General features: G+C 37.1%; 1 protein-coding gene and 1 long non-coding RNA gene across 9 annotated transcripts in view; one reads left to right on the top strand and one right to left on the bottom strand.

The window, feature by feature from the left end:
* LOC112661154 (ceruloplasmin) overlaps positions 1 to 16,804 on the top strand; it is a 63,915-nt gene that overhangs the window by 21,683 nt on the left and 25,428 nt on the right. For all 7 annotated transcript variants that reach the window (XR_007405105.1, XM_025449037.3, XM_025449039.3 and 4 more), the window contains 4 exons: positions 193 to 345; positions 2,036 to 2,247; positions 13,943 to 14,093; positions 15,592 to 15,804. Coding sequence is in view for 6 of the 7 variants with exons in the window: in XM_025449037.3 (XP_025304822.3) it covers positions 193 to 345; positions 2,036 to 2,247; positions 13,943 to 14,093; positions 15,592 to 15,804 (729 nt within the window). In the remaining variant the exon portion in view is untranslated. The remainder of the gene's footprint in view (positions 1 to 192; positions 346 to 2,035; positions 2,248 to 13,942; positions 14,094 to 15,591; positions 15,805 to 16,804) is intronic.
* Positions 1 to 16,804, bottom strand: part of LOC112661156 (uncharacterized) — a 30,349-nt gene that overhangs the window by 11,608 nt on the left and 1,937 nt on the right. Inside the window, exon 1 of one of the 2 annotated variants that reach the window (XR_007405106.1) lies at positions 17 to 229. The exons of the other annotated variant lie outside the window; for it this stretch is intronic. This is a non-coding gene — a long non-coding RNA (uncharacterized LOC112661156). Of the gene's footprint in view, positions 1 to 16; positions 230 to 16,804 lie in introns of those variants that run through there. 2 annotated transcript variants of the gene reach the window in all.

Below are 16,804 nucleotides of genomic sequence, written 5' to 3'. Positions count from 1 at the left end.
AAAAAGCCCTTCTTACCTCTTTCTAACCTTGCCATGTCAAGTTGATAACGGACTTTAAAGAAACAGGTCTTCCACAAATAGGATGTTGTTCCCAGCAGTTTCTGCCAGAGGATGAGCCAAAGAAAATAACTATCTTGTGTATTTTGTATTTTTTATACCGAGGAAGGATAACAATGCTCTCTTGGTTCCTAGGTCCTGTCATTTGGGCAGAGGTGGGATTTACCATCAGAGTCACTTTCTATAACAAAGGAAAATATCCCCTCAGTATTGAGCCAGTTGGGGTGAGAGTCAGTAAGAACTACGAGGGCACATACTATTCTTCACATAACAACACCAGGACTGAAAGTGAGTACAATGTTCTGTAACCAAACAACATTTAATAACCCACACTGCTGGTCGCCCAGGGATAACTGCCCTGCAAAAACCGAAGGCAGAAACTTCCAAGGAAACTGCTCCTATATCATTCCTAGGCACCATGCCAGGAAGCAAGTAAACCTCTTCTTCCATTTCCAATTGGTGTATGGAATTTGGTCCTGCCTTAATTGCATGATTTTTAACAATGCTGGTAGTCACTTATGGGGATTATATCAGCTATACACTTCTAGAGTACTATTTGGGTGATTTTTAAATTTGAAAAATGTTCTTGCAATGATAAGGTTAGATGCTCGTTTTAGAATATTTGAAAAATATAAAAAGGTACAGCCAAAAATATGACCTATAGTTCTATAGACAACCCCTATTACATTCTTAGATAATTCCTCCACTCTTTCATCTGTGTACATATAATATATATTTTAAATGTGGTTGAGATCATATCTGTATAAAACACTTTTCATTGTAATTGTACTGAGTTTGTTTTCTTAGCATTATAACATTTTGATATAACTTTAATAACACACAATATTCCGGTATGCATGCATTTAGGTATTTTTATATGTCAGGCTGACTGATGAAGTCTAGCGCCTTTGCCACCCTCTGCAGTGTGACCGTGGGCATGTTATTCAGTCTTTCTGGCCTCAGTTTACCCAAGTATAAAAATCAGGATATTTGAACAGAATCATCTGCAGTTGCTTTCTTTTTTTTTTAAGATTTTGTTTATTTTTTCATGAGAGACACAGAGAGAGAGGCAGAGACATAGGCAGAGGGAGAAGCAGGCTCCCTGCAAAGAGCCTGATGCAGGACTCAATCCCAGACTCCAGGATCACGCCCTGAGCTGAAGGCAGATGCGTAACCGCTGAGCCACCCAGTTGTCCCTGCAGTTACCTTTTAGTTCTGAAATTATTTTCAGTTCAGTTTTGTTCAATAGAAAATGTATGGATTACTCTCTGTTTTCTGTTGTTCTAACAAAGGAAATGTAGGGATAACGTTTGCTTCAAGAAAGTGAAGTTCTGTTTGTGGGGGAAGTACACATAATCTAACATGAAAGTGTTGGGGACATCCTCAGGCGCTGAGAGAGCAGCCCTGTCTTAGTCCGTTCAGGCTGTTATGACTAAATACCACAGACTACGCAGCTTATAAACAACAGAAATTCATTTCTCGCAGTTCTGAAGACTGGAAGTCCAAGATCAGAGGGCCAGCATCGTTGGATGAAGACCCTTTTCTGGGTCTCAGACTTCTTACTGTATTCTCACGTGGTGACAGGGCCTAGGGAGCTCTGTGGGATCCAATCTCTTGTAAGGGCACTAATCCTATTTGGAGGAGCTCTACTCTCATGGTCTAATCAGCCCCCAAAGGGCTCACCTTCTAACACTATCACATTGGGCATTAAGATTCCAATATGTGAATTCTAGGAGGACACAAACATTCAGACCATAGCAGGCACCAATTGTGGTTAAGAGGAAGCGTCCTAAAGGAAATCACCCCCATCCATGACCTGACATAGGAGCACACGTAGGTCTCCATCCAAGTAGGGTTTCATTGTAATTCATAATAAGGAACTGAGAAGTGGGTCTTAGACTGAACCCAGTCTACTCTGTGGCTCAAATGACCACCTCAGAAAGCCTGCCTAACCTCTGCAATGTGACATATCTCATAGGTACGCCTCCTTCAGCTTCATATGTGGCACCTGGACAAACATTCACCTATGAATGGACTGTCCCCGAAGAAGTGGGACCCACTTACAAAGACCCTGTCTGTCTATCTAAGATGTATTATTCTGCTGTGGATCCTACCAAAGATATATTCACTGGGCTTATTGGGCCAATGAAAATATGCAAAAAAGGAGGTTTACAACCAAATGGGAAACAGGTAAGTCCCATAAGGGAAAATAAAAATGATTTCCCAATCCCTGTGAATTATCATTATCTCTTTTAAAGATTTTAATTTATTTATTCATGAGAGATACAGAGAGATAGAGGCAGAGACACGCAGAGGGAGAAGCAGGCTCCCTGCGGGGAGTCCAATGCAGGACTCGATCCCAGCACCCTGAGATCACGCCCTGAGCCAAAGGCAGACGCCCCCCAGGAGTCCCTGAATTATCATTATTGTAAGGAAAATTCTGGGCTTTGAGACACTGAGGATTTAACACATAATATTTATTATAAAGTTTTCTCAGGCTCCTGAGAGCTGTATTGTGCAGATTCCCTGGCTAACATGATAATTTCAGGATGAGCTGGAAACAGACTTTCTTTGGAATCCAAGGTCTTTTATGATACATTTAGACGTCAACACACAAATAAAAAGTGATAATTGGTCACTCAACATTCACTGAGGAAAATATTGCTTAAAACATTTTTTTAGAAAGGAAGAAATGACCTTTGACCAGGAAATAGAAATACCTAGCTCCATCATATTTTTATCTCTAAATTAAGTATTCAATATGAACTTTTAAAAGATAAGGACTCTTTTAAAAATACCTTCAATATAATTACCATACCTTAAAATCATCATCATAATAATCTTAGTATCATCAATTTTTTAATCAAATTTTATCATCAAATTTCCAATCAATGTTTACATTTTCCCAGTTGCCTCTTAATTATTTCAAGTTTGTTGTTTGAATCAGTACCCAAGTAATTACACATACACACATTGCATTCGGTTGATATGTTTCTCAAGGTTATTTCCTTGCATTTTTTTCTGTTGCAAGGGTCATTTATCCTATGGATGTTTCCCAGGCCTAGATTTTACTGATCGTATTCCTGTGGTGTCATGAAACATGTTCCTTTCCCTTTCCCTCAATTTCTTATAAATCAGTGGCTAGATCTAGAGGTCTGAACAAATACAGGGTAGATTTTTTTTTTCAATACTACTTTGTGTATGGCACTGGGTATTTCCATCAGGGAATATATAATATATAATTGGGAATGTTAAGCATTTCCTAGATTCGTAATTAATCTTTCATCTATATCTCCCTTCAGCTGCACTGAAAAATCTTTTCTCAATGATACAACATAAACATTCACTCAATTCATCCCACACTATACATATAACAACCTCAGAATCATAATTACAACATTACAGCCAGGAGTAGAATTACTGAAAACAAAGTAAGATTTGTTTGCAGCCCTTTTTGTCTGTAGAGTAGATCTCACTGGGAATGTTCAGTCAAATTACAGAGTCAAAGCCACTTGGAATAGTTCCTCTCTGTGTAGTTTTGCCACCACCAGATATACAGGTTTATTTAATTAACTTTATTTTTATTTATTTTAGGAATTTCCTTAAAAACTATAATATTATTTTACAATAATGTAAAATATTTACCTGGTTCCAACATCAACTCTACAAAAAGAGGCATATTCAAAGAAGTCTAGCTCCTATTCTTTCTCCCCTCTCACCTATTCCCTTAGTAAAAGTACCTTTCATTTTTAGCTTTATAGTTTATTTTTTCAATACTATTTTTGTCAACTTAATTTCCTAGAGCACTTTAAGATTAACAGCAAAATTAAGAAGAAAGTACAGAGATTTCCCATATATCCCTACCCCCCACACCCACAGCCTTTCCCAATATCAACATTTCCAACAGAGGGGTGCATGTGCTACAATTGATGAACTTACACTGACACATTGTTATTATCCAGAGTCCATAGTTTACCTGAGGGTTCACTCTTGGTGTTTACATTCTGTGGGTGTAGACAAATGTATAATGATAAGTATCCACCGTTTTGGTATCATATAGCATATTTCCACTGCCCTAAAAATCCTGTGTCCTGGGTGGCTCAGCGGTTTAGCGCCACTTTCAGCCCAGGGCCTGATCCTGGAGACCCGGGATCGAGTCCCACGTCTGGCTCCCTGCAGTGGAGCCTGCTTCTTCCTCTGCCTGTGTGTGTCTCTGCCTCTCTCTCTCTCTCTCCTCTCTCTCTCTCTGTGTCTCTCATAAAAAAAAATAATAATAATCCTGTGTTCCACCTATTTATCCCTTAATCCCAATCCCCATCCCCTGGTAACCACTGGGTTACTGGTTTTACAGTTTTGCCTTTTTCCAGAACATTGTATAGTTAGAATCATATAGTATATAGCCTGTTCAGACTGGCCTCTTTCACTCGGTAACTCATGTTGAGGTTTCTTCCAAGTCTTTACATGGCTCAATAGTTCATTCCTTTTTCTGCATAACGTTCCATTGCCTGAATGTACCAAATTGTCTATCCATTCACCTACTAAAGAACATCTTCATTACTCTCAAGTTTTGCCAATTATGCATAAAGCTGGCATAAACATCCATGTGCAGGTTTTTGTGTAGACAGGTTTTCAGACCCTTTGGGTAAATACCAAGGAGCCTAATTTCTGGGCTATACGATAAAAGTGTAATTAGTTTTGTAAGAGAATGCCAAACTGTCTTCCAAAATGGCTATACCATTTTGAGGGTTTTTTTTTTTTTACATTTAAAAATTTAGATTCAATCAATTAACATATAATGTATTATCAGTTTCAGAAGTAGAGGTCAGTGATTCATCAGTTGCATATAATACTCAGTGCTCGTTATATCACATGCCTTCCTTAAGGCACATCACCTAGTTACCTCAGCCCCCTCACTCCCCTCCCCTCCAGCGACCCTCAGTTTGTTTCCTATCATTAAAAGTCTCTTATGGTTTGTCTCCCTCTCTGACTTCATCTTATGTTTTTCCTCTCTTCCCCTATAATCCTCTGTTTTGTTTCTTAAATTCCACGTATGAGTGAGATCATATGATAAATGTCTTTCTCTGATTGACTTATTTTGCTTAGCAAATACCCTCTAGCTCCATCCATGTTGTTGAAAATAGCAAGATTTCTTTCTTTCTTTCTTGTTTTTTGTTTTGTTTTGTTTTGTTTTTTTGACGGCTGGAGTAGTAGTCAGCCAGATTGATATACATATCAATCACATCCTTATCCATTCATCTGTTGATGGATGTCTGGGCTTTTTCCATAGTTTGGCTATTGTGGATATTGCTGCTATGAACATTGGGTGCAGGTGCACCTTCAGACCACTACATTTTTATCTTTAGGGTAAAATACCTAAAAGATACCCTCAATTTGTTTCCTAGAGTTCAGCATCTCTTATGATTTGCATCCCTCTTAATTTTCATCTTTTTTCCCTTCTCTTTCTCTATGTTTATCTGTTTTCTTATGTTCCACAAATGAGTGAAATAATATGGTATTTGTCCTTCCCTGACTGACTTATTTTGCTTAGCATAGTACCTTCCACTTCCATCTATGTCATTGCAAATGGCAAGACTTCATTCTTTTTGATGGCTGAGTAATATTCCTGTGTGTGTGTGTGTGTGTGTGTGTACACCATCTATTAATCCATTGCTGCTATAAACATTGAGGTGCATGTGCCCCTTTGAGTCACTATGTTTATATCCTTTGGATAAATACATAGTAGTGAAATTGGTGGGTCATAGGGTAGCTCTATTTTCAATTTTTTGAGGAAAATCCATACAGTTTTCCAGAGTGGCTGCATCAGCTTGCATTACCACCAGCAGTGTAAAAGGGTTCCCCTTTCTCTGCATCCTCAACAATATCTGTTGTTTCCTGACTTGTTAATTCCAGACATTCTAGTTGGTGTGAGGTGGTATCTCCTTGTGATTTTGATTTGTATTTCCCTAATGCTGACTGATACTGAGAATTTTTTCATGTGTCTGCTGGCCGTGTGTATGTCTTCTTTGGAGAAATATCTGTTCATGTCTTCTGCCCATTTCTTGATTGGATTTTTTTGTGGTTTGGGTGTTGAATTTGATAAGTTCTTTATAGATTTTGGATACTAGCTATTTATCTGACAAGACATTTGCAAATATCTTTTCCCTATCTGTTGGTTGCCTTTGGTTTTGTCAACTGTTTTCTTTGCTGTGCAAAAAGCTTTTTATCTTGATGAAGTCACAATAGTTCATTTTTGCCTTTGTTTCCCTTGCCTTTAGAGACATGTCTAGCAAGAAATTGCTGTGACCAAGGTCACAGAAGTTGCTACCTGTGTATATCTTCTAGGATTTTGATGAATTCCTGTCTCACATTTAGGTCTTTCATCCATCTTGAGTCTATTTTTGTGTATGGTGTAAGGAAGTGGTCCAGTTTCATTCTTCTGCATGTGCTGTCCAATTTTCTCAACACTGTTGAAGACTCTGCCTTTTTTCCATTGGATATTCTTTACTGCTTTGTCAAAGATTATTTAACCATAGAGTTGAGGCCCATTTCTGGGTTCTCTATTCTGTTCCACTGATCTGTGTGTCTGTTTTTGTGCCAGTACCATCCTGTCTTGATGATCACAGATTTGTAATAGAACTAGAAGTCTGGAATTGTGATGCCTCCAGCTTTGGTTTTCTTTTTCAACCTTCTTTTGGCTATTCAGGATCTTTTCTGGTTCCATACATATTTTATGATTATTTGTTCCAGCTCTGTGAAATAAGTTGATGTTATTTTGATAGGGATTGAATTGTATAGATTTCTCTAGGTAGCATAGACATTTTAACAGTATTTGTTCTTTCCATCCATGAACATGGAATGTTTTTCAATTTCTTTGTGTCTTCCTCAATTTCTTTCACGAGTGTTCTATAGTTTTCTAAATACAGATCCTTTGCCTCTTTGGTTAGATTTATTCCTAGATATCTTATGGGTTTTGGTGCAATTGTAAATGGGATCAACTCCTTAATTTCTCTTTCTTCTGTCTCATTGTTAGTGTATAGAAATGCAACTGAGGGCAGCCTGGGTGGCTCAGCGGTTTAGCGCTGCCTTCAGCCCAGGGTGTGATCCTGGAGACCCAGGATCGAGTCCCACGTCGGGCTCCCTGCATGGAGCCTGCTTCTCCCTCAGCTCTCTCTCTCTCTCTCTCTCTGTGTGTGTGTGTGTTTCTCATGAACAAATATATAAAATCTTTAAAAAAAAAAAGAAAGAAATGCAACTGATTTCTATACATTGATTTTATATCCTGACACTGCTGAATTTTTGTATGAGTTCTAGAAAATTTTTGGTGGAGTCTTTTGGGTTTTCCACATATAATATCATGTCATCTGTGAAGAGTGAGAGTTTGACTTCTTTGCTGATTCAGATGCTTTTTATTTCTTTTTGTTGTCTGTTTGCTGACACTTGGACTTCTACTTCTATGTTGAACAAAGGTGGTGATAGTGCACATCCCTGCTGTGTTCCTGACCTTAAGGAAAAGCTCTGTTTTTTCCCATTGAGAATGATATTTGCTGTAGGTTTTTTTTCTAATTTTTATTTATTTATGATAGTCACACACACATACATGGAGAGAGAGAGAGAGAGAGAGAGAGAGAGAGAGAGACACAGGCAGAGGGAGAAGCAGGCTCCATGCACCGGGAGCCCAATGTGGGATTCAATCCCGGGTCTCCAGGATGGTGCCCTGGGCCAAAGGCAGGCGCCAAACCACTGCGTCACCCAGGGATCCCTGCTGTAGGTTTTTTGTATATGGCTTTTATGGTATTGCAATATGTTCCCTCTATCCCTACACTGTGAAGACTTTTTTTTTTTTTTTTTTTACTGTGAAGACTTTTAATCAAGAAAGTATGCTGTGTTTTGTCAAATGCTTTTTCTGCATCTATGGAAGGGATCATATGGTTCCTATCTTTTCTTTTATTAACATAGTGTATCACATTGATTTGCAGATGTTGAACCATTTTGCAGCCCAGGAATGAATCCCACTTAGTCTATGGTGAATAATCTTTTTTAATGTACTGTTGGACCCCATTGGTGAGAATTTTTGCATCCTTGTTCATCAGGGATATTGGTCGGTAATTCTCTTTGGTGGGGTCTTTGTCTGGTTTTGGGATCAAGGTAATGCTGGCCTCATAGAGTGAGTTTGGAAGTTTTCCTTCCTTTTCTATTTTTTGAAACAGCTTCAGAAAAATAGGTACTAATTCTTCTTTAAATGTTTGGTAGAATTCCTCTGGGAATCCATCCAGTCCTGGACTCTCATTTGTTGGGAGACTTTGATGACTGCTTCAATTTCCTTGCTGGCTATGGGTCTGTTCAGGTTTTCTATTTCTTCCTGTTTCAGTTTTGGTAGTTCATACATCTCTAGGAATGCATCCATTTCTTCCAGATTGCCTAATTTGTTAGCATATAGTTGCTCAGCCATACCATTTTGTATTTCCACTGGAAATGAATGGGAGTTCCTGTTGTTCCATATCTTTGCCCATATTTGGTGTTTTCAGTGTTCCAGGTTTTGGTCATTCTGATAGGTGTGTAGTGGTATCTCATTCTTGTTTTAATGTGAATTTCCCTAATGATATATGAAGTAGAACATCATATCATTTTCATATGCTTATTTTCTATATATGTATCCTCTTTAGTGAGGTGTCTGTTAAGGTCTTTGCCTATTGGTTAATTGGGTTGTTTGTTTTCTTAATGTTGAGTTTTAAAAGTTCTTTGATATTTTAGAAAACAGTTCTTTATCATATGTGTCTTTTGCAAATATTTTTTCTCAGTATGTGGCTTGTCTTTTCATTTCTCTGGACATTATCTTTTACAGAGCATAAATTGTAATTGTAATGAAGTCTAGCTTATCAATTGTTTCTTTTACAGATTGTATCTTTGGTGTTGTACCTAAATAGTTATAGCCAAGGTCATTTGGATTTTTCTTGTGTTATCTTTTATAAGCTTCATAATTTTGCCTTTTACATTTAGATCTGTGACCCATTTTGAGTTAATTTTTGTGAAGAGTGTAAGATATGTGTCTAGATTCTTTTTTTTTGCATGTAAATGCCCAGTTTTTACATCACCATTTGTTGAAAAGACTGTCTTTGTTCCAGTGTATTGCCTTTGCTCCTTTGTCAGAGATCAGTTCACTAAATTTATGTGAGTCTACTTCTGGTCTCTATTCTTTCCATTGACCTATTGGTCTATTCTTTCACCAATGCCATAGTGTCTTGTTTGCTGTAGTGTGGTAGTAAGCTTTGAAGTTGGAAATGTCAGTTCTTCCAACCTTGTTCTTCTTCAGTATTATGTTAGCTATTCTGGGTCTTTTTGCCTCTCCATATAAACTTTAGCATCATTTTGTTGCTATCCACAAATCATTTTCTGGTATTTTTATTGGGATTGCATTGAATCTATAGATCAAATTGGGAAGAATGGACAACTTGGCCATATTGAATCTTCCTATTCAAGAACATGGAATTTCTATTTAGGGTAATATAATACTGAACAGAAATCCTAGTTTAGATAAGGTGGATATACTGTTTGAGGTGAGATCTAAATTTCAAGGAGGAAGGCTTACAAAGATCTAGGGTAAAGTGGAGGGAAGTGCCAAAATGTGTAATTTAATTTTAAAAAATTTTAGATTACCTTGAAATTATTATATATCTCTTCTCCTTTGACCTGTAAGCATGACCAACTACATGAAGGATTTCCTAATGTTGAACCAGTTTTGCACTTCTGCGGAAAAACATTATGACTGTGGTTTTTTGTTTTTGTTTTTTCTTGTCGAAATTTTATTTAAATTTTAGTTAGTTAACATACAGTAAAATAATGGTTTCAGGAGTAGAATTCAGTGATTCTTCACTTACTACACCCAGTGCTCATCATAAAAGTGCCCACCTTAATACCCACACCCATCTAGCCCACCCCTCACCCTCTTCCTTCCATTCACTTTGAGTTTATTCTGTATCATTAAGAATCCTTCATAGTTTGTTTCCTTTTCTCTTCCTCTTTCCACATATGTTCTTATGCTTTATTTCTTAAATTCCGCACATGAGGAGTTCTCATGGTATTTGTCTTTCTCTGATGGACTTATTTCACTTAACATTATATACTCTAGCTCTATCCACAACATTGCAAATGTCAAGATTTCATTCTTTTTAATGACTAAGTAATATTCCATTGTGTGTGTATGTATGTGTATATATATATATATATATATATATATATATATATATATATATAAAATACATCCTCTTTACCATTCATTAGTTGATGGACATTTGGGTTCTTTTCATAGTTTGGCTATCATTGATAATGCTGCTATAAACATTAGGGTGCATGTACCCCTTCAAATTTGTATTTTTGTATCTTTTGAGTAAATACTGAGTAGTGCAATTGCTGGATTGTAGGGAAGTTCTATTTTTAACTTTTTGAGGAACCTGTGTACTGTTTTTGAGAGTGATTGCACAGTTTGCATTCCCATTAACAGTGCAAGAGGGTTACCCTTTTCCCACATCCTTGCCAACACCAGTTTCTTGTGTTGTTAATTTTAGCCATTCTGACAAGTGTGAGGTGGTATCTCATCATAGTTTTGATTTGTATTTCCCTGATGATAAGTGACATTGAGCATCTTTTCATGTGTCTGCTGGCCATCTGGATGTATTCTTTGGAAGAATGTCTATTCATGTCTTCTGCTCATTTCTTGATTAGGTTATTTGTTTTTTGGGTGTTGAGTTTGATAAGTTCTTTATAGATATATCAGATATGTCATTTGCAAATATCTTCTCCCATTCCATAGTTTGCCTTTTAGTTTTGTGGATTGTTTCCTTCAATGTGAAGAAGCTGTTTATCTTAATGAAGTCCCAATAGTTCATTTTTGTTTTTGCTTCCTTTGCCTCCAGAGACATGTCTAGTAAGAAGTTGCTATAGCTGATGTCAAAGAGGTGGCTGCCTGTGTTCTCCTCTAGGATTTTGATGGTTTCCTCTCTCACATTTCGGTCTTTCATCCATTTTAATTTATTTTTGTGTATGGTGTAAGAAAGTGGTCTAGTTTCATTCTTCTGCATGTTGCTGTCCAGTTTTTTCAAAACCATTGTTGAAGAGACTCTTTTTTTTTTCCATTGGATATTCTTTCCTGCTTTGAAGATTAGTTGACCATAGAGTTGAGGGTCCATTTCTAGTTTTCTATTCTGTTCTATTGATCTATGTGTGTGTCTTTATGCCAGTACCATACTGTCTTGATGATTACAGCTTTGCAATAACAGCTTGAAGTCTGGAATCATGAATCCTCCAGCTTTTCTTTTCTTTTTCAGGCTGCTTTGGCTATTTGGAGTCTCTTGTGGTTCCATATAAATTTTAGTATTGTTTGTTCTAGCTCTGTGAGAAATACTCGTGAGCACTGTGGTTTTTAAATATTTTTAAAATTAAAATTCTGTATTGAATTTGATAGTGTTTTATTAGAATTTCTCACCTAAGCTATAAGTGATATTATTTTAGATTTTGTGTGCTTTTTAAAAGTATTATATTATGGTTATTCTATCTTCATTAAATAAATTGGGACAATTTCCATGTTTTGAATACTTTGGAACTGTTTAAATAGATAGGAATTATATACTGCTTAGAGATTTGAAAGAAATAGCCTGTAAAATTATTTCAACTGTGTGATTTTTTTAAAAAAGTAGTTTGGCATTTTTCTCTTTTTTTTTTGTCTCTTAAAATGTGTTTTAATTACATTTTTATTTATGCTTTTGCCTTTATTAATTCCATTCTCCTTTTTTCATTTTATTTTTCTAAAATTTTCAGATATTTAAAAACATTTATTTTTATTTGGTTTCACTTAAAATAAAGAGTATTTAAGGGGTGTCTGTGTGGCTCAGTTGGTTAAGCATCCAATTCGATTTTGACTCAGGTCATGATATCAGGGTCATTAGACAACCCCATGTCAAGCTCCACACTGGGAGTGCAGCCTGCCAAGATTCTCTCTCTCCCTGTGCCCCTCCACTCTTCCCACTCCTGTGCACACATGTCTGTGCACTCTCCCTCTTCCTAAAAGAAACTTAAAAGATATTTCAGACTCTTAGTTTATATGTTTAGTTATATTCCACACATTATGCCTTGTTCTCATGGACATTGCTTACTAAATATTTAGTAATCCATGTTTGCTTCCTCTCTGATCTAAGATTATTTAGATCAAATACGATCTTTTTAATTTTATTGACTTTTTGTCCCTTTATTAGTACTTTTTAGTTTTGTTGCATTATGATCAGAAGACATGGCCTGTAAACTTTTCACTGAAGTTTTCTCTATAGATCAGAATACAAGTGATTGTAGCAGTCCTCTAATTAGAATCCCTACACATCTGAGAATGTATTTCTGTTGTTTGCTAGGTTTAGAATTTTTGTATCATAATCTTTTTTCCCTCAAAAACATAAATGCTACTCCATCTTCTTCTAACATTTATTGTGCTAAAGAAGTTCAATGTTTATGATAATACTTTTAAAATGACTTATTGTAGAAATTTTTCTATGTCTGAAATTTAAAAATCTTGTCAAAAATATTTTTAAACATAAATCTCTATGACTACTTTTGCTTGTTTTCACTGAAGCTTTTGAATCTGAATTTTCTCTTTATGGTCGTAAACATTTCCACTATTACTTATTATCATTATGTCTTCCCCTTTTATAATGTCTCTCTTTATGAAATCATTACTATATATATTTTTTCATCTTTGAATCTTTTCTTCTGATTTCTTAAAATTATCTCCATCACAGGGGCGCCTGTGTGGCATAGCCAATTAAGTGTCAGACCCTTGGTTTCAGCTCATGTCATGATCTCAGGGTCATAAGATCAAGTTCTGCATCAGGCTCCATTCTCCATACAGAGTTTGCTTGAGACTCTCTCTCCCTCTGCCCCTAGCCCCACTCTCTCTTTCTCTCAAACCAATCAATAAATCTTTAAAAAATTATCTTCATCACTGATTCAGTTTTAGAATCTAACCTTCAGGTCTCTGCTTTTGTTAGTTTTTTAAAGTTTGATAATCAGGGATATCTGGATGGCTCAGGGATTGAGCGTCTGTCTTCAGCTAAGGCCGTGATCCTGGAGTCCCTGGATTGAGTCCTACATCGGGCTCCCTGCATGGTGCCTCCTTCTCCCTCTGTCTCTCATGAATGAATAAAAAAATCTTTAAAAGTTTGATAATCATGTTTCTCATCTGAAAAAAATATCTCAGAAGAAAGACATGCAATAGTCTCTAAATTTTTCTCTTCTCTGAGGGAGCATCTAGTTTTTAGGGGCTCATATGCTTTGATTTCTTAGACTGATTGCCTTCTTCTGAACTACTGAAACATTTCATAGACCAGATAGCATTTCTGCCTGCTTATTTTTCACCAGGAACAGGGGCAGAGGAAGTGAGAATGTTTTTCCAGATGACTGGAGATTGTGTGAATTCCTGGCCCCGCTCATTTGGCAGACTATGTCTTTACTTAAGATGGTTCCTATCTTACAGAAATTCTTCAAGTTTTCATGAACGCAGATGTCACTTTCCTTAATTTCTGGCACAGGCACCTATTCTTTCCACCTTAATCATTGTTTTTGGTGTGTTCACTTGGTTTGGGCAGAACTGGCAGGAAGGTGGGGAAAGGAGTCAAAAGTTGTGGGTGCCAAGAGAGACTTAGATCATGTTGAACCAAAAATCTTCTACACAGATAGTAGTGAAAACTCTGGTAGTCAGCTGGACTATTTCATGAGCCCCATCTACAAAGAGGAATGGAAACTTCTTATCCTTCCTTTGGTGAGTTTGTGCACAAATAGTATTGTGTACAGGGAAGTCTTTCTGCTTCGCTTATCCTATCTTCACCTCATTGTTCTTGTTTTACAGAAAGGTGTAGACAAGGAGTTCTATCTGTTTCCCACAGTCTTTGATGAGAATGAAAGTTTACTCCTGGATGAAAATATTAGAATGTTTACAACTGCACCTGATCTGGTAAATAAGGAAGATGAAGACTTTCAGGAATCCAATAAGATGCACTGTAAGTATGAATCATCCGCCAATATTAGGTTATTTCAGTACTGCACATGGAATGCTTTCAATGAAACCAAAAATACTAATAGCTTTGCCCATTGCTTAATTTTCAATAAATGATTAAATACAACTTGGAGGGTAATGTTGATATTTAAGGTATCAGTCAAATATTCTTCATTTTGCTTAATCTATAATAATAAAACATATAAAATAGAGCAATTAGATGCATGGTCCTTAAAATGTAGCCCCTGGATCAGCAGTTTCAGCATCACCCAGGGACTCGTTAGAAGTGCAAATTCTTGGGCCCCAACTCCTACCTGTTGAATCAGAAACTTTATTTTTTATTTATTTTTTTAAGATTTTAAATTTATTTATTCAGAGAGAGAGGGGCAGAGACACAGGCAGAGGGAGAAACAGGTTCCATGCAGGGAGCCTGAAGTGGGACTCAATCCTGGGTCTCCAGGATCACACCCTGGGCTGCAGGCAGCGCTAAACCGCTGCGCCACTGGGGCTGCCCAAATCAGAAACTTTATGTGTGGGGCTAGCAATCTCTATTTAACAAACCCTCTACATCATTGTGATACTTGCTTAAGTTTGAGAACTACTGGATTAGATGCATGTCTTGCCTGTGGTTCAATGGTGACAGCTTCATTTTATTATTCAATATGAGGAAAGATACAGTCTCTGTTTTCAATGAACTTCAAAGATTCTCACCCTTGTCTATAAATTAGAATCCCCTGGGAGTTTTATTAAAACTGTTAAAACTATTTTTTAAGTGCTCAGGGTAACCTCCAGGAATGTTTACTTCATTAAAAACCTAGCATCAGATTTTCTATTTAGTTCCCAGGGTAATTCTAAAGGTCTAGAGACAGTAAGCTAATTGTTCAGAATGTCCACACTGTTAATGGCCAACATGTAAAAATCACTGTAGTAGTAAGAAGAAACAAATGTAAAGTTGGGTTACAGACTGATGTTGTTTTTCTAATTGGATCAATACTAGTCGCAATCATTAAAATATTCCTTTTGGGTTTGCATTTTTGCATTTTGGAGAAGTTGAGACTATTACCTATTAGTCATAGCAGTGAGAGAAAACTTCCTGTATTCACTCTTACCTGTTATTCAAGATGAATCAGAGAATTTACCATCCAAAGCGACAAACACATTCCCAGTCCACAGTGCCCAGGAATAGCTGTTATTATTCATACATTTGGGTGCTTACAAATATGACTGTTGAGAGAACTAAGAAGTGGCTAGCTGGGAAGAACAGTGCAGAACTTTAAGAACCCCGCATTTGGCTCTTCCCCTTCCAGTCAGGAACTGTTCTGGGGTTGCTGGGTACAGCAAGGAGTTGCAGAGACACTCCTGACACATAAAGAGGTGGGGCAGGCATGAATGAGTCTTTCAAAAATTAAATAAACAAAGTTGGCTCTGGAAAATCTGGGAGGTTGTCATGTAGCAGAACATAAGGTCAACCACTTTTAAAATATCATTTTCCAACTTTACAGCCATTAATGGATTCATGTACGGGAATCAGCCTGGTCTCAACATGTGCCGAGGAGATTCAGTTGTGTGGTACTTATTCAGTGCTGGAAATGAGGCTGATGTACATGGGATTTACTTTACAGGAAACACATATCTGTCAAAAGGAGAAAGAAGAGACACAGCAAACCTCTTCCCTCAAACAAGTACTACACTCGTAATGCAGCCTGATACTCCAGGTATATTTCTTTAAAGTCAAGACAAGTCTCCATTGAATCAATTCATGTCATTTTGGTTTAAAATTTTGTGTTGGGTGATAAACTCATCTCTTCCCCAAGTCTCCCAAATGCCCTTCCTTCCGTTGAAGAGCACATCTGGGCCACTATTAGCTAAGTATGTGCCAGATAGGTCCATTTCCTTCCTGTTGAGAGGAAAGGAGTAACAAGTGAAGAGTAAACTGTGGTTTCTCCCATTTCCACATAGTAGAATCCTCAAACTGTTCTCTTTTTAAATTATGGTCCTTTTAAAGATAGCTGGCAAATCAGATTGAAAGGGAATGACTTTCATAACAGCTCTGCGGTTAAACTTTTTGTCATCTCTCTGCAGCTTACATGTAATGTTGGCTTGTTGGTGGTTTGCAATTGAGTGTCCTATACTAGAAATATAGCCATGCAAAATGAGAGATACCTATAGGCCTTGTTCTGAATGAGTAAAGCAAACTAAAACAAAAAAAGAAAGAACTTTAAACAAAACATGAAACATGCTAACTTGCTTCAGGCCCTATCTGGTTCATTCTATGCCATTGCAACATAAAACAAGTCCTATGTCATCTCTTCCATTATTCATTAGACAAGTATAAATAGAAGAGTGAAACAAAAATGATAAACTGCTCTTGTGAAATGGAAATTCTAGTGCAGGGACACAGACAAGAAGCAAGTATATTAATATATATAGCAAGTAGGGTTATCAGTACTACAAAGAAAAATGGCAGAAAAGGGGCTAGTGACTGATGTGGGAAGGTGAGTAAGAATTCTCTGAGATGGTGACAATTAACCAGGAGGCTAAATGAAGTAAAGATGTGAGCTATATGGATATTTTGGGGAAGAGTGTTCCAGGCAGAGGAAACAGCACGTGCAAAGGCCCTAAAGTAGGCACATACTTGACTTGTTCTAAGAACAGCAAAGAGGCCTCTGTGACTGGAGCAGTGTGAGTGGTAGCTGATGGGATCATCTAACCAAA

The sequence above is a fragment of the Canis lupus genome, chromosome 23 (assembly GCF_003254725.2).
Source record: "Canis lupus dingo isolate Sandy chromosome 23, ASM325472v2, whole genome shotgun sequence".
NCBI lineage: Eukaryota > Metazoa > Chordata > Mammalia > Carnivora > Canidae > Canis > Canis lupus.
This window is presented reverse-complemented; position numbering and strand designations above follow the sequence as displayed.